Here is an 18,232-nt window from a genome sequence, read left to right on the forward strand (position 1 = left end):
TCCTACCTGGAACTAAATGGGCACTGTCTAGACATTCTTACAAATAATGCAGCAGTTACTTGTACTGAAATGCGGAATGCTTCTGAAGGAATCAAGGTCGGGCAGGATTGTGAAAGAAATACAGTGGCATTTTAGCATGTCAGACCAGAAGAAAACCTCTGGTAGAGCAGGTCTTTTTGGTACATTCCCCTTATTTGCTGCTGGCTCTTTGAGTTGTCTGTAGCAATCGTGTTAAAGATTGGTTTGGAGGCTGCCTAAGCTCCAGTGTGTTCCCATTCTGTAGGCTTTGATATAAAAACAATTATGATGCTCACTCTTTATGGCAAGTTTTCAAAATATTTTCTCTAATACAGTGGGCATCTAGGGGTTAATTGGGTTACTCAGCGTATTATAGGTTGGAGCCATGCTCCCCCGCTACCTTAATTCCTGTTTAATTAGTGTGTGTTTTCTCCGCACCCTGTTTATATATAGTTGAATAAAGCAGCAGGTTCCCAGTCTGCCTGAGCTGCCCCAGAGAGGCGTTATCCCACGAGAGAGAGAAGAGCTCCCGGTTATTTAGAAAACTACATTTGGAGTGTAAATTCAGAAGAGAGGGATGTAGTACAGTGGTCATCCAGGGGTTAACTGGGTAGAGTATTATGGGTTGGGCCATGCTCTACCCCTCATTTCCTGTGGTCCCCCCCACAATCCTGTTTTTATATATAGTTAAATAAAGCAGCACATTCCCAGCCTGCAGTACTGTAAGTGAAGTGTGCTTCTTGTGAACTGGGGAGTCCTTTTACAAAATTGTCTTCATAGGATTACTATATGGTACTGCACTGTACAGCTTCCTGAAGTCCTGCCTTGTTTACTGTAGTCAACTGTAAGCAGACATGTCTTGAATACTAGAAATCTGCTTAATAGCATGAACTACTATAGCACTGACTTTACATGTTTTTAATCATTTATTTGATTGCTCCAAAACACATTGAACAGAAGTCAAAAGCTTACACACATACAGCCACTATTTAGTCAGACTAATCACTGGTGACACGACTATAGCTTGGTTGGTAAATACTCTGAAACAAGCAATTCCACGTGTTGGTGAGAAAGGGAGAAGGACAAGCCACATGGGCTTTTTTGCTGCATTCATGTTTAATTCTTTGCATTCATATTCTATATTTTTATTTGCTGCAGGAAGTTTTTTTGGCAGGGACACTTGAAAAGTACCCAGAATTAATGGACATTTTTGAAAATGTTGAATTTAATCTCTTTGGTCTCAGTTTCCCCAACTTTTTTCATGTCTCTTTATTACTTCTGGGAATAATGCACCATGCTGGAAACCACTATTTCAGACACCACATCCTTTCCTTTCGTTGTATGTTCTAGAAATATAAAAGATTGAGAAGATTCACTTTGTCACCCTCAATAATGAATTATATTTGTATTAGTACGTTAGCAACATTTCTTAAGGGCTATTTAGCATTTCATCTTGTCCAGTGTTTTCTCCTGCTTTCTCATTTCAGTTAGGTTCTTGTTCTGCATGGAACATTTAGTTTGACCCTAACAGAAAACTTGTCTCATAACCAAAACTACATTACAGACACAGAGCCCTAATAATGAGCTATGGCTTTCTTTAAACACAGTTAATTAGACAAGACTATTGTGTTAAAATGCTCAGCTGATAAATAGGGTTTTGACAAAATAATGTCTTAGAAAAATATAGCAAGCTGTTTTAAACACTTACTATAATGTCTGGGGCAGGGTGGGTGCTAAAGAGAGAACAGGGATACTGTTGAATTACTCTGTAATTAATAAAATCCTCTTAGTACCTTACCTGCATTCACTGCCTTGTGTTCCCAGTCTATTTCCATGGAAATGGGTTAGTTTGAAAAATACCAGATGCTTGATTTTGGAAGAAATGCGAGAATTGATTACCTGGCAAAACAATCAAATATTTCAGGGAAATGTAATCATACTTAGGACTAAATTGTGAACCTTTCCTCCCACTGGTGAGCAGCTATCACACAGGTAGCCCCTTTGAAATAAAATGTTACCACCACCCTGTTGAGTAGAACTGGCTGACATTTTTCCATCAGAAACAGGTTTGGATGGAAAATGACCTTTCCCCCCCCCCCCCCCCCCAAACCAAAATTTTTGAGGAAAAATTTCATTTCTTTTTTAAATGTTCTGGGTTTTCAATGAAACAATGTTTGAAAACTGAAAAGGTTTCCATTTTCTATTTTTTGCCCCAAACCTGGAAAACATCCATAAAAATATATTTTTTTGCAAATATTTTCACAGAAACAACTCACTATTTTCCAACCAGCTGCACTGTTTGGGCACTGGATTAGTAGCAACTGAAAGAGAATGCTATGAATCACTGACATCATGTCCTGCCGCACTTAGGTTTTTCTTGGAGGCTTAATCCTGCTAATCTTATAAATTCTGACAAAAATAACAGCCCAAAGTAGCATGGGTGTAAGATCAGGGGGTGAAATTTTGGCCTCATTGAAGTCAATGGTAAAGCTTCCCTTGGGTTCACTGGGACCAGCATTTCACCTAGATCAGGGATCGGCAACCTTTGGCACGCGGCCCGCCAGAGTAAGCCCCCCGCAGGTTTGGCTGATCGCGGCTCCCACTGGCCGTGGTTCGCCACTCCAGGCCAATGGGGGCTGCGGGAAGCGGCAGCCAGCACATCCCTCGGCCCGCGCCACTTCCCGCAGCCCCCATTGGCCTGGAGCGGCGAACCGCAGCCAGTGAGACCTGCGATTGGCTGAACCTGCGGACGCGGCAGGTAAACAAACAGGCCTGGCCCACCAGGGGCCGTAACCTGGCAGGCCGCGTGCCAAAGGTTGCCAATCCCTGACCTAGATCTTCATATGCTTCAGTTAACATTTTGCTACTTAGCTTTTGTTATTTATGAAACATTGGATTAGACTCATCTCCTTTACAAGAGTCAATCTGAAGTTACTCCTGTATTTTCTGAAGCATAAAGGGCAAGACAGTAAAAATATTTTACTCCATTAGTGAGCATAACCTCATGGGAGTAGCTAAAGGAAAGAAGGCTGCATCGCACATCCACATGGATGGCTAACTTAGCTGTGTAATGGGGAGGAGAAATGCCTCAGCCACTGAGAAGCTGTTAAGGTGCTCACTGAATGAGGGAAGATAGCAGCCCTGCCCCATTCACTCTGCAGTAAAAACACTGAAGGAGAAAAGGCAGTTATAGTAATAATTTTGCACATAAAATAGGCATGCAAATGCATAGACACTTCTTGAAATCTGAGCCTATATCCCTACCCACATTACTGTTCAGTGGCAACCCAATAACTAGGCCTGATCCTTACAGACTTCATCCACCTTCTGTTATAGTCAGAGGGAGTCTGCATAGTCTTTCCTGGGAGCTAGCTCAGGCCCTTAAGGAGCATTGAAGCAGAAGGAATCCCTCCCTAAGGCCTAGGTTCCAGGATGTCTCCTGTGTGTTTTCTAGCAGATGTCAGCCTGGTGCAGATTTTGAGGACCATGCCCTGTACCTGTCCTCTGCATTCCCACTGGCCTCGCCTCTGACAGGAAGATCTGACAGAGCTGCACAATACAAAATGCAGGTGAGATACCTTCCCTCCAGAGAGGAGGTATAGACCAGAGTCTTTAAGAGCAACAATATTTTTGAACACTTACCTTGAAAAAGTAAATCATCTCTGGAGAATGGAGCTGCTCTGTATATCAATGGAGCTGCTCTGTAGAGACAACACTGAATATCAATGCCCATTAAAAACACGAGCTGCACTTTGGGGATGGAGTTGGGTATGAAATAAATTCATTAAGAGACGGAGACACGCAAAGCCCATTGTTTTGAAAAGAAGAACAACCTTCTAGGGCCTGTTCCTACCCTGGATGCCAATCATGAGTCTGGTTGGAGGAATGTAGCTGTGACACTGGTGGACCAGGTGCCAGCTATTGCCAAGGCTGTAGGTGCCAGCCGAGCATCAATAAATTCCTAGCTGGAAACCAGACCAGCTCACCTGTATGTTAGTATTGCTCCAGATCGATATTAGACTCATAAGGATGTGTTTTAGACACTATAAAATGCTTGTAAGTTGCTGCATGCATTAATCTTACTTGTAATATCTGTATCCCATGCTATAACGTAATGTGTATGCAGGGTACTTGTAGCCATGTTGGTCCCAGGATACTAGAGAGACAAGGTGGGTGAAGTAATACCTTTGGCCTGGTCTACACTACGACTTTAATTCGGATTTAGCTGCTTTAATTCGAATTAACGCTTGACCCGTCCACACAACGAAGCCATTTAATTCGAATTAAAGAGCCCTTTAATTCGATTTCTGTACTCCTCCTCGACGAGAGGAGTAGCGTCAAAATCGGTATTGTTAATCCGAATTAAGGTTAGTGTGGCCACAATTCGATGTTATTGGCAATTAGATGTTATTGGCTACCCACAATGCAACGCTCTGGAAATCGATGCTACTACGGTAGCTTGGACGCACACCACCGAATTAATGGTGCCTAGTGTGGCCAAATACATTCGAATTTATAAAATCGGTTTCCTAAATTCGAATTATATAAATTCGGATTAATCCCGTAGTGTAGACATACCCTTTAATTTGACCAACTTCTATTGGTGAGAGACAAGCTTTGTAAGCTTGTCTCTCTCACCAACAGAAGTTGGTCCAGTAAAAGATATTACTTCACCCACCTGGTCTCTCTAATAAGGTCATATGTAAGTTTTGCTTTATAACTGTAAAAATGCCTGCTCTGAACTTGTGAACTCAGGCAGGAGGAGTGGTTCCCCCGCCCATCAAGGAGGACTATCAATACTAAGTGGGCCATTGTGAACCATCACAATACAAAGACAGGCAATAAAGATAACTGGCATGAAAATTCCTCATCTCTTTGCTGTCTGGACTCTCACAGGGCTGGCGCTAAGAAATAAAAGCAGAGATCCCCAGGGTAGACCTGGGTTAGCCCTAAAAGACATTCAGTGCTGACAGATTACTACAGCTCTGCCACCTTTTGGAACCATAGACTGTACCTCATATGTGTGTATATGTTGCCTGCTTTATCCTGTAAATAACTCTCTCATTTCTTTTTCTTAGTTAATAAATCCTTAGTTAGTTAATTATAGGATTGGCTATAAGCGTTGTCTTTGGTATGAGATCTGAGGTACAAACTGACCTGGCGTAAGAGATTGGTCTCTTGGGACTGGGAGAAACCTGAATCTTTTGTGATCTTTGGTGTAAGTGACCATTTATCACTAAGTCCAGCTTGACTGTGTGGCAAGATAGACTGGAGTGCCACTGTGACTCCATGGTAAAACTGTTGTAGTGCTTCAGGAGTTCACTCTTGTTTCTGGGTTGGTGAAATCTAATTATAGCACATAAGCCAGCTTGGGGTGTCTGCCCTGCTTTATGACAATCTGCCCTAAGGCTGACACTCCCGGCCGTGAACAACTCCAGACAGTAAGTCTTAGAATTAGGTGGCCACGGTGAATTCTCGCCTTTTGCATTCACACTCGACTTTCCACAAATATTCTGCTATATGAATTTAAGTATGCTGTTTGGGGGAGCGCTTCTGCTGGCGAACCCCTTCACTAGAGTATTCGGGGAAAGCAAAGAGGCACAGATACACTCAAAGCAAATCTGTTTAACAACGTGAACAAATGTTTGTGGGGAATGTTTGCAGCATCAGTGCAGGTCCAGTTCTGAAGGAGGATAAAAGCAGTGAAATCTGTCCCTTTAGCCCAATACATAATGGCCTTCCAATGAAGAGCTGTGAACTTCTGGAAAATACAAAGGCTGTTTAGTGGCATTTGCAGTGAACATTGCAAAAGTGAAGAGAAGAAAGGGATTTTTACCTGTTCTTCTTTGTTTGGTTAATGAACTGACCTGCAAGGGTTGAGAGAATGTCTTAGAAGGCTGGCAGTGTATTCACAATATAAACAGTCATTTGGAATGTGTTGCTGTGGGGTCTTGATCCCATTATCAGAGGCAGATTTGAAAATATGGGTCCACTGGGCAAACACATGGGGTGGTCCCTAAAGGTCTGACAGAGGGTGAGGTTTGGAATGCTGGGCAGATGGAAACTGGTTGCGGGGAGGGGCTGAGGGGACAGGGCGCCATGGCAGATGGCAGACATCCACACGCTGGCCTCTATGGAGAAGGATCAAAATTTGCAGCACACAAGCAATGCTCCGTTGAATAAATCAGGGAGCTATTGCACAGTCCTTGATAAAAGGTGGCCATTTTCCACTACAGACCAGTAATGTTCTGTTACTCGTTTGGGTAGTTTACTTACTGTGCACCTCTTGCATTTGTGAATCTAGGTTTGAGATATACTGCTGTGTCCAGCGTCTAACATCAGCAATTGTTGCCTGATCCAGCTGCAGTGGTAATACTTCCATGCTGTCAGTCCTGAAATCCTGATTATTAATCCTAGAATACCCAGACAGTCATTCAATCAGTGATCACCAATTAACAATTATAAAGTTGACTATCTCTAAAGTTAGGTAGGTACCTAGTAATTAGCAGAAAATATACAGAGAGGAGAGCACTTCGGCAACATAAAGTACTAAAGAAGTGTTCTGCATTACGATTACTCTTACAGTTATTATTAGTAACATTATCATAGAATCATAGACTATCAGGGTTGGAAGGGACCTCAGGAGGTCATCTAGTCCAACCCCCTGCTCAAAGCAGGACCAATCCCCAACTAAATCATCCCAGCCAGGGCTTTGTCAAGCCTAACCTTAAAAACCTCTATGGAAGGAGATTCCACCACGGCCCTAGGTAACCCATTCCAGTGCTTCACCACCCTCCTAGTGAAAAAGTTTTTCCTAATATCCAACCTAAACCTCCCCCACTGCAACTTGAGACCATTACTCCTTGTTCTGTCATCTGGTACCACTGAGAACAGTCTAGATCCATCCTCTTTGGAACCCCCTTTCAGGTAGTTGAAAGCAGCTATCAAATCCCCCCTCGTTCTTCTCTTCAGCAGACTAAACAATCCCAGTTCCCTCAGCCTCTCCTCATAAGTCATGTGCTCCAGATCCCTAATCATTTTTGTTGCCCTCCGCTGGAGTCTTTCCAATTTTTCCACATTCTTCTTGCAGTGTGGGGCCCAAAACTGGACACAGTACTCCAGATGAGGCCTCACCAATGTTGAATAGAGGGGAATGATCACGTCCCTCGATCTGCTGGGTAGTATTGCTATTGATTACCACTGGGTGCAAACATTCAAATTTTGAAACTGTCTGATGAAAAATAGGGCTACTTTTTTTCCTAAACATTACTGAATATTATTATTACTGCTGTGTAACCACCAATGTGGTGAAAGGAACATGCCAGACATATTAAACTGGTTAAGCTTCTGGGAAATGACTTATTCCCTAAAGGTTAGATTTTAATTTTAGATACAGCTGCGAGCTCTGAGGTGTGTAAGGTGCATCGTCCAAAAAGTAGCCCTGGAGGGCACTGTGACTCAGCGCTACAATTCATACCCTATCAGGGCTTGTCTACATGGGGAAATTTACTAACACTACTATACTGGTAGAACTGTACCGCTATAGTTATATTCTCCATGTGGATACTCTTACCCTGATATAAAAGTGCCCTTTCTGGTGTCGCTTAAGTCACTTTGGAAGCAGCATAAACAGAAAACAAAACAGAAAACATAGTCCAAGTCACAGTCTAACCCTGATTCTTACAAAGTGCAAAGGTGACATTTTAAAATCCAAATCAATGTTAAAGCCAAATCGCTACGTGACCCTCCAGGGGACTTTTTATCACCTCACTGCACCACAAGTCTGTGATATCACTCAGATGATTATTAGTTTTTTGTACTGATAACCATAGCAGATAGGTGTGCCAATAAGAAACTTACTAACCACGTGTGCCACTTGCAACAGGAGGCATCAACACCACTAAAACTACTATGACCGTCCTCAAGCAGAACAGGCAGCCCAGCTGCTGGGAGAGTGATGAGACCTCAAACTGAGCCAAATGAGACGGTTAACCCCTAACCCAAAAATGGAGCCCTGCACCTTGTTCTAAGTGCAGTAGTTTCGCCCAAGCACATCATACAAGGCTGCATACACATGACAAAGCATCATTCTCAATACAATTGAACCCTACACTGTGCTCACCTCTGGAAAATACAACTATGAGCTAATAAGCTCCAGTGGCTTTCCTTAGGTGGGTAATCAAGGCAGTGGTTCAGGACATTGAAAACTAACAGGGCACTATTGAAGTTACAGGTGAATCATTATCCACCCATATTTTGGGAGTGGTGAATTCTGACTCAAGACCAGGCCTTGATTTGAGGGGCATTGGGACACAGAATGAAGACTAGGGATACAGAGAAGTCTTTTGAGTTTTTAGAGTTGTCAGCTCCCTATTGTGCCAAGGAATAAGACAAACCTTTTGGGGGAGAACGTACCTGTCTTGTGCCACTTTAAATTCCTATAAAAATATTTAAAAAAATAGTTTTAGTGCAGTGCAGGGCAAGGGCAACCGCTTGAATGTTCATTTATTAAATCAGAGCTAAATGCTGCTGCTTACTCTGAGGAAGTGGAAAGGGTCTGTTTGCGCTCTCAGCATCTGCAGGTCCTGAAGACCCTTCTCAGCCTCATCTCTCTTCTTTTCTGTTTGCTTCTTCAGTGTGGCAATCTCTGACAGCTGCTTTTTCTCACTGGATTGTATGTCAGCCAGGATCTGCTTCTCCTTCTGATCCACCACTGCCTTGATCTCTTTGAAGAGGTTTGACAGCTGAGCATTCAAAGTTTTCTTATTGAGCTAAAAGAACAGGTAAGCAAATAAGGTGCTGGCTCAGGAATTCAGCTTAGTGTGTTTATTTATTAATTATCATTATTATACCCAACATTTTGCAATACCAGATTTAAGAATGAAGTGGACAATAAGTACGTTTCACTTTTCCTCGGCACAGCCAAGTAATCAGCGTAATCTGAAAATTATCTGGGTGTGATGAAAGGGAATAAAGCAGAGAAAGTTCAGATAGGTCATTATAGTCTGAGAATTGCATTGGTTTACTCTGAAAATCCCATACTTACGTACAGCTCCTCTTTTAACAGAGAAAGAGAGCTTTAAGAACAATGCAATGGGATTGATTAAGTGTGTGTAGTGATTTGACAAGGGAGCTGGGAGTCAGAATCCTGGGTTCTATTTCTAACTTGGTTGTGTGATTTTGCCTAAGACACTTAACCTCTCTGCTCTTCAGTTTACTCATTTGTAAATGAGGGATAAGATAATGGGGATAAAGCAAAAATGGGGATGAGAATAATAATGATCAGCTAACTTAACTTACATTGGGAACATTGCAATCAATAATTAATTAATTTTCACAAATGGCTAGACTTCTTCAGTGGGACTACTTATGTGAGTAACTGCTCACAAATGTGAATTAGGGTTGCACATTCAGCCCCAACGTACTTTGAGGTCTGTGGAAGAAAGACACTACAGAATGCAAACAAATATTCTTTGCCTCTGTCATTTTTCTTCACATTTATGGTGGTTTTGTTTTTTAAGTTGCAGTTTCATGACCTGCAGAGCCCCATAGTGGGGTATTATTAATACAGATTTATTATGTCATCTTCACAGTCAGAAGGGGTTGCTAGAGAACATTGATCAGAGATGCCATCACTTTTTTTTTCTTACAAGTCATTAAAGAAAGATACTTTGAATAATCCAGGGACAAACCTGGAGCTGATTCTCACTCTTCTGAAGCTCCCCTAAGGTTTTATTCATAGCACTTTTGTTTTCCTGCATCAGTTTCACAGTGTGAGAGAGAACAACCTAGTTAAAGGAAAAACAGCATTAAACATTATAATGGGAAACTAACACTGATGGGTTCATAAGAAAATGGCACTTTTATGGAGCTGATGAAATGAACAAGCGACCCTTTTATCGATCCCCTCTCATCGAATATGTGCACCCATTTGTTTCAAGTGAGCCACATAATAAGTTGTGTTCTTCTCGTCTCCCCCAACCCTCCTCGAAAGACGTAAGACCATGGATGAGTTGGAAAACGGAAACATTCTTGGAATCCTTAGTCAGAACTGATTTTAATTTTACCTACTATATATAAAAATTGATTGTTTCCATCCACCCAGTGATGGACCAGGACCCCACTGTGTTGGGTGCTGTGCAAACACAGAACAAAAAGACAGTCCCATATTTGTTAGCCACACAGTGACTGTGTAGGTTAAAAAAGGACAGTTACCTGTTCCATAACTGGCGTTCTTTGAGATGTGTTGCTCAGGTGTATTCCACAGTAGGTGTGCGTGCTCACCACATGCACCAGTGCCGGAAGTTTTTCCCTTAGCAGTACCCGTAGCGGGGGAGCCCTGCTGCGACCCCTGGAGTGGCGCCTGTACATCATGCCATAAAGGGGGCTGCGCGCTCCCCCCACCCTCAGTTCCTTCTTGCCAGACAACTCCGACAGAGGGGAAGGAGGGCGGGGTGTGGAATAGACAGGAGCAACACATCTTGAAGAACGCCAGTTACGGAACAGGTAACTGTCCTTTCTTCTTCGAGTGATTGCTCATGTGTATTCCACTATAGGTGACTCCAAGCTATCCCTGATGGAGGTGGGTAGGAGTTTTAAGGGTTACCCAGGCAGAGTACCGCCCTACCAAACCCGGCTTCATCCCGCGTTTGGGAGATGATCGCATAGTGCGACGAAAAGATGTGGACAGAGGACCATGGAGCAGCCCTGCATATGTCCTGAATAGGGACATGAGCCACGTAGGCAGCCGAGGAGGCCTGAACTCTCGTCAAATGAGCCTTCACTATAGGAGGCGGGGGAACCCCTGCCAGGTCGTAACAAGTGCGTATGCATGAGGTGATCCAGCGGGAAATCCACTGGGTGGAAACCGGTCACCCCCCATGCGCTCGGCCGATGCAATAAACAGCTGGGGGGACTTCCTAAATGGCCTGGTTCTGTCTAGGTAAAAGGCCAGCGCTCTACGCACATCTAACATGTGCAGGTGCCATTCCTCATTGGAGGAATGGGGCTTAGGACAGAGGACCGGGAGGAAAATGTCCTGATCTATGTGAAAAGCCGAGACTACCTTTGGCAGAAAAGCCGGGTGCGGGCGGAGCTGGACCTTATCCCTATGGAAGACCGTGTATGGGGGCTCTGAGGTCAGGGGTCCTAAGCTCCGAGACCCGGCGGGCTGAGGTGATAGCCACCAGGAACGCCACTTTCCACGATAAGTGGGACCAAGAACACGTGGCCAAGGGCTCGAAGGGGGGCCCTGTGAGGCAGGAGAGCACTAGGTTCAGGTCCCAGGGTGGGACCGGGGGTCTAGCGTACGGGAAGGCCCGATCCAGCCCTCTTAGGAACCGGGACGTCATGTGGTGTGAAAACACCGAGTGGCCCTGCACCGGGGGGTGGAAGGCCGAGATAGCCGCCAGGTGCACCCTGACCGAGGAGGGCGCCAGCCCTTGGGTCCTAAAGGACAGGAGGTAATCAAGGATGAGTTGGAGGGGTGCGGAGGAGGGGGAAGCTCCCTTCTCCCTCGCCCACCTGGAGAACCGATACCATTTTGCCAAGTAGGTTCGACGTGTGGACGGTTTCCTGCTTTCTAGGAGGACCTGTCTAACACCCTCCGAACACCTCCCCTCCTCCTCATTTAGCCGTGGAGCACGGCCAGGTTGGGATGGAGGAGACGTCCTCCCTCCTGGGAGAGGAGGTCCGGCTGAAGCGGCAGCCTGTGCGGGGGGGGGGGGGGGCACTGAAAGCTGCAGGAGGGTCCCGTACCAATGCTGACGGGCCCAATCCAGGGCTATGAGGATAATTCGCGCCCCGTCCGCTTTCACCTTCTATAGGACCTTTCCTATCAGGGGAAAGGGTGGGAAGGCATAGAACAGGCGGCCCGCCCATGGAATCAGGAAGGCATCCGATATCGCCCCTTCGCCCTCCCCCGCCCTGGAGCAGAATTGTGGGCACAGGTGATTCTGGGCGGTGGCGAACAGATCTACCTGGAGAGTGCCCCAATGTAGGAAGAGCCGCCTGGCCACCTCCCTGTGTAGGGACCACTCGTGTTGTTGGGAGAAAAACCTGCTCAGGTGATCTGCGAGCGTATTGCGCTTGCCAGGCAGGTGAAAGGCCCTCAGTAGGATGTTGTGGGCTATACAGAACTCCCACAGGAGTTGGGCTTCCTGGCAAAAGGCCGCTGAACGTGTGCCCCCTTCCCTGTTGATATAATACATCGCAGTCGTATTGTCCGTGAGGAGTCTGACCACCTTCCCTCCTAAGTGCTGGCGGAAGGCCACGCACACCAGGTGTACCACCCTGAGTTCCCTGATATTTATGTGCAGGGACAATTCCGAGGGCGACCATCTGCCCTGGGTCCTGAAGTTCCCCACATGGGCTCCCCATCCCAGGTCTGAAGCGTTCGATACCAGATCTAGGGAGGGAGGGGGCTCCCAGAAGGTGATACCCTGGAGCATGTTGCCCGGGAGGGACCACCATTGTAGGTCGGCAACTATATAGGGTGGCAGCGTGACAACCTTGTCCAGGCCGTCCCTGGCCTGGGAATACTGGGAGGCCAGCCAGAGTTGGAGGGGCCTCATCCTGAGCCTGGCATGTCGCACCACGAAGGTGCATGCTGCCATATGGCCTAGGATTTGCAGGCACATCCTTGCCTTCGTCACAGGGAAGGCCGTGACCGAGGCCATGAGGCCTTTGAGCGTCTCGAACCTGTCCCGGGGTAGGGAGGCCGTGGCCCCCAGCGAGTCTAACAGCGCCCCTATGAAGTGTATGTGCTGGACTGGGGCTAACGTGGATTTCTCCTCATTTACTACTAGGCCTAGACTCGTGCAGGTGTCTAGCAGGAATTCCACCTGCACCTGCACCTGGGACCGAGACTTGCCCTTGAGCAGCCAGTCGTCCAGGTAGGGGAAGATCTGTAGCCCTTTCCTCCTGAGGTGGGCTGCGACCACCGCCATACATTTGGTGAAAACCCTGGGGGCTGTAGAAAGACCAAAGGGGAGGACCGTAAACTGGTAGTGGTCTGTCCCTACCAGGAAGCGTAGGAAGCACCTGTGGCCCTCGAAAATGTGGATATGGAAGTACGCATCCTGGAGGTCCAGGGCTGCGAACCAATCTCCCTGGTCCAGGGACGGGACAATAGAGGCCAGGGACACCATACGGAATTTGCAGCGAACCAGAAACTGGTTGAGATGCCGCAAGTCGAGGATGGGCCTGACACCGCCTTTTGCCTTTGGGATCAGGAAATACCGGGAGTAAAACCCCTTGCCCCGGAATTCCTGAGGTACCCTCTCCACCGCGCCTAGGGTGAGGAGGCGCGTCACCTCCTGACTTAACAGAAGGGCGTGCTCTGGGTCCCCCGGGGCATCCCGGGGCGGAGGGTGGTGCGGTGGGGTTGAAACGAATTGCAGCCTGTACCCCTCGGAGATGGTACTGAGGACCCATCGGTCCGACGTTATACGGGACCAATGTACCCTGATGGCAGATAAATGGTTGCCAAAAACCAACTTTATTAACTGGGGGGGCAACAGGCCAGGTGGCCCCCCGCAAACAGTCAAAAACGCCTCTTGCCCTTCGAGGGTCCGGGGCGTGGGGCCGAGCGGGACTGACACTGCAACCTGCGCCTCTGGTCCCTAGGCCTCTTGGGTGGGGGCTCGTATCTGCCCTGTGCAGGGGGAGGCAAGGGCTGCAGTCTGGGCTTGTCCTTGGCCGGCGGGACATAGAGACCGAGTGTCTGCAGGGTGGTGCGGGAGTCCTTCATCCCGTGCAGACGGGTGTCTGTCTGGTCTGCGAATAATGCTTTGCCATCAAATGGCAGGTCCTGCATCAGAGCCTGGGACTCCACTGACACCCTGACAGGGAAAGCCACGACGCCCGTCTCATGGAGATAGCTGTGGCCATCGAACGAGTCGCCGTGTCAGCTGCATCCGAGGCAGCCTGGAGAGCTGCTTTCGCTACCGCTGCACCCTCATCAAGTAGCGCCGTGAACTCCTTCCTGTCCTGCTCTTGAAGGGAAGGCTCGAATTTTGGCAAAGAGCCCCACAAGTTAAAGTCAAACCTGCTCAGGAGCGCTTGATGATTTGCCACCCTGAGCTGGAAACTGGCAGAGGAATAAACCTTTTTTCCAAAAGTGTCCAGTGTCCTGGCCTCCTTATCCTTAGGGGTTGGTACGGGCTGACCATACCGTTCACGGTGGTTGACTGACTCCACTACCAATGAGTTCGGGGTAGGGTGGGTATAGAGGTACTCATGCCCCTTCGTTGGCACGAAGTACTTCCGTTCCGCCTTCTTGGAGATGGGCGGAAGAGAGGACGGGGTGTGCCATAGGCCAGTCGAAATGTTGGCCACCCCCTGGTGAAGCGGCAGTGCCACACGTCCCGGTGCCGAGGGGGAGAGGACATTGAACAAATTGTCAGACAGCTCCTCCATCTCCTCCGCCTGCAGCTGTAGATTGGCGGTAACACGCCGGAGGAGCTCCTGGTGTGCCTTGAAATCCTCCTGAGAAGGAGGGGGCGGTGCCGCTATGGACTCATCCGGTGCCGACGGGGCAACCGGGACGGCCCTTTAGTGTATCGGGCAGTGCCAGTAGGTCACACTCCGCGTCCGGGTCTGGGTGCGGTGCCGGTGGTGCGGCACCCGAGGACTGCTCTCGGTGCCGAGGCGGGGACGCAGAGTGGGCTTGGGATGCTCCAGCCACGGCGCGGGGCCTCGGCGGTGCGGGCGCCTGGGCCACGGTGCCCACTGGCACCACTGTCCTTGCCAGGGCGCACCTTGCCACTGCACCATCTGGGGTCCCACCAGGGTTATCTGTTCCTGGGGAATGGTGCGGCCCGGGGAAGGACGGCTGGGGGCCGAGGCAGAGGTGGCCGAGGAGCACACAGTGCCGTAGGAGCGGCTCAACCAGTGCCGTCCACGTCGGGTCCTGCCCCGGGATTTCAACCTCGACGACGACGAGAAGTAGACTTCGGAGGTAATATCCCTGGAGTCCCGTCGGTGGCTCCGAGCACGGTGCCGCAGTGCCGGTGACTGCCGGGATGCACTCCGAGCATGGCGATCGTCCCGATATGACTGGCGGTGCCGGCGTCGTCGAGACCTGCTATCACTGGACGAGGAGCGTCGACGCTTTCCGTCAGGCGACTCGCTCCCAGGCGACCCCAACAACGGAATGGAGGTCTGTCAGGGGCTACGGGAGGGGTCGACGGATCGAATGGAGGCATCGATAACCGACCTGGCCGGTGAGGGCTGGGCACCCAACAGCGGCTTCCCTCGGGACCGGGGCCCCAGCTCTGGCGGCCCACTCGGTACCGGCATGACGAGGACGTCGTGCACTGCCTGGGCTTCCTCCAGCGTGGAAGGAACCCTTATCGGCGGGGAGGCACGCGCGGACGGGGCCGGACTACTCCGCTCCACATGAGTCGGAGGTCTGGGTCCCGAGGGGGATCATGGGCTGCCCAACTCAGGTCCGGCCTCACCCCTGTCCTTATCTCAGCGTCGTTGGGACTTGCCCTGTTTCTTGGCTGGGGAGCGGTGCCAACTGGTGGATGGGGAGTCGCTCCGCACCGAGGACGCGGTGTCTGGCGCCGGGTCGGGTCGGCGCGCCGGTGCCGGGGCCAATGCCGATTCCATAAGTAGGGCCCGGAGTCAGATCTCACGTTCGCGTTTCATCCGGGGCTTAAAGGACTTGCAAATTTTACACCACTCACTTATGTGAGCCTCGCCCAGACAGCGAAGACACTCGGCGTGTGGATCGCTTCTGGGCATGGAATTGCGACAGGAGTCACACGACTTGAAGCCTGGGGCTCGGGGCATGCCCCGGGCCAGGCTACTAACTGCAGAACTAGTAACGATCGAGGTACTACCAAGGATAGAAGCTACAGCAATTGCTGGAGCAAAAGTTCCGACTACCTTCACTGGCGGCAAGAAGGAACTGAGGGTGGGGGGAGCGCGCAGCCCCCTTTATGGCGCGATATACAGGCGCCACTCCAGGGGTCGCAGCGGGGCTTCCCCTCTACAGGTACTGCTAAGGGAAAAACTTCCGGCACCGGTGCACGTGGCGAGCACGCACACCTACTGTGGAATACACCTGAGCAATCACTCGAAGAAGAAGAGAAGTTGTACAAGTTTAGCTCATCACTTAATACCCGATCCTGCAAACACTTACACACGTACATAACTTTACCCAGGTGAATAGTCCTATTATACCATTTACAGGATCTGAACATAAGGTAGCAATCATGGATATTTACCCCGAACCTATCTCAGGACTTATCTGTGTGGCAAGTTACTGCACAGCAAGCCAAGGTGTGAATCTCCAGCACACCAGCTTGGCACGTGGTAATGTCTGGTGTGGACACTGCTACACTGCACTGAAAGTCCTAGAGTGCAGCTAAATGTACTACTGCTTCAAAGTTAAGTATGCTGAACTGCAGGGCTTTCCCCGTATACTATCTGGGACTTTCACTGCACTCTAGCAGCGTCCACACAGGCCCGCAATGGACTTATATACTTTTGATCCTCACACATCATTGCTTGAACTGAAATCTGCCTCCTGCCTTTAACTGAGTGTGACACAGCATAAAAAAGGAGCAATCAAGGGCAATTTCCCCGATTACTACAGTTTTCTCACTTTGGGGGTGAACACTAAGACCAGTTCATGAGTCACCTCCCTCCTCCTTTACCCCCTGTCCCGAATAATCTGGGGAATCCTTCCCTTACCCGCCTAGCATTTCCACCCTGAACTGAACTATCACACTGAACGTAGCTCTATAAGGGGCTGTACATTAAGATCCCCTTTGGAATTTGTGCCCGTCAAGCAGAGATGCAGAAAGCCCCTTACCAGCTCCTTGTCATACTCCTCCTTCAGGGAGATGACGCTGTGGCCCTTGTGGGAGCCTGCGATAGAGCACATCATGCAGACGAAGACCTGGTCATCTTCACAGTAACACTCTAGCAGCTTGCCATGCTTGCCACACTTCCTCTCCTGCAGGGAGCTGTTGTCACTGGGGTCTACCAGGACATGATCCTTCTGTGCAGCCTTGGCATTGTGTTTGCTCAGGTGGGCCTGACACAGAGATGCCTCACAGGTCAGACAGGTTTTCACTGCTGTGTGAGGCTGCTCCAGGCAGAAATCACAGGGGACTGTCTCCTTCCCTTGCGGAGAGGCCTTCTCCTTGCCCTGCTTTCCCTTTGAAGAAGCCGTCTGGAACTTCTCCACTATGCTGCAGAGCTGGAAGTTCTTATGCAGCTCCAGAAAGGGCCCCAGCTGGACCTTGCACATAGGGCAGGAGTAGGTGGCCTTGGCTTGCTGCTGGGCAGCCAGTGCTTTCTGGATACACTCCTTGCAGAAGCTGTGCTGGCAGCTCAGGGAGACAGGGTTGCTGTAGAAGCACAGACAGATAGGGCAGCTGAGCTCATCTTCCAGGGCAGCAGCTGCTCTGAATTCTTCCTCTGCCTCTGCCATGGCTTCAGAAACAACACCCTCCTAGCCAGTCTGTGAGAAATGAAACTAAACTAAACAGGAAGCTGCTGGGATTAGTGCCAACTGCAGAGTCATGCAGACAGGAAGATAACAGCAAAACCATACCAAAGTCTGTAAGGACCTCCTTTCTCCACCCTTATAGGCTAACCCGACACCCACCCTCTGAGCTATCTGTTCTCTGGCTCCTCCTCCCACAAGCAAACATATTTGCCAGTTTCTTTGTGCGGGTTGCTTCGGTGGTATCTGCAGCTTTGGAACTTTTCATCTCCCTCTTTCTCTCTCCCTCTGACACTTCCTTAAAATGACTATCAGGGCTGACAGGATGTGAGGACACAAGTGAGGCATTTAAAAGCACGCACTGCAAAATCCTTCCTTGTGAGAAGAGAAAAGCAGACTTAAAATAACCTGCACTTGAGGGAGTTGTCTTTTCCCAAGCGAGGCCTGGCTGGCCTGAGCAAGCAATGTCCTTTACTTCATTTGGCCCGAAGTCCTCGTCTTCCCCAACGCAGGGCTGAGAGAGATAAAGAAGAGCTCTTACAGGAAACAGTTTAGCTCTAGAGGGGGTCATGTGGCATTGATAAAACATCACTGCAAGAGGTTGTAGTGTAGAGAAATAGGGTCCTATCCCTTTATATAGTTTGTGAGCCTCTAGTGGTGCTTGCTGTGTTCTGTGTTGTATAAGCTGCCTGAAACTAGTCAACAACAGAGTGTGTGTGTGTGTGTGTGTGTGTGTGTGTGTGTGTGTGT

General features: G+C 48.8%; 1 protein-coding gene across 1 annotated transcript; it reads right to left on the reverse strand.

Annotated features, from left to right (window-relative positions):
* Positions 1 to 924: 924 nt before the first annotated feature.
* Positions 925 to 17,508, reverse strand: LOC135882474 (E3 ubiquitin/ISG15 ligase TRIM25-like). The gene is made up of 9 exons (XM_065409395.1): positions 16,844 to 17,508; positions 9,711 to 9,806; positions 8,556 to 8,789; positions 8,434 to 8,456; positions 6,295 to 6,431; positions 5,855 to 5,885; positions 3,661 to 3,719; positions 1,817 to 1,917; positions 925 to 1,364 (listed from the first exon to the last, which is right to left on the reverse strand). The coding sequence occupies exons 1-8, from the start codon at positions 17,465 to 17,467 to the stop codon at positions 1,844 to 1,846; spliced, it is 1,278 nt and encodes a 425-aa protein (XP_065265467.1). The 5' UTR covers positions 17,468 to 17,508; the 3' UTR covers positions 925 to 1,364; positions 1,817 to 1,843.
* Positions 17,509 to 18,232: the final 724 nt, after the last annotated feature.

The sequence above is a fragment of the Emys orbicularis genome, chromosome 8 (assembly GCF_028017835.1).
Source record: "Emys orbicularis isolate rEmyOrb1 chromosome 8, rEmyOrb1.hap1, whole genome shotgun sequence".
Classification (NCBI taxonomy): domain Eukaryota; kingdom Metazoa; phylum Chordata; order Testudines; family Emydidae; genus Emys; species Emys orbicularis.

Coding starts and splice junctions, on each gene's coding strand:
- LOC135882474 (XM_065409395.1), bottom strand. CDS start 17,467: ATGGCAGAGGCAGAGGAAGAATTCAGAGCAGCTGCTGCCCTGGAAGAT. Junction 9,807..16,843: donor AGGAGTATGACAAGGAGCTG/GTAAGGGGCTTT, acceptor TCCTTTAACTAG/GTTGTTCTCTCTCACACTGT. Junction 5,886..6,294: donor ACAAATGCAAGAGGTGCACA/GTAAGTAAACTA, acceptor CAACCCTTGCAG/GTCAGTTCATTAACCAAACA.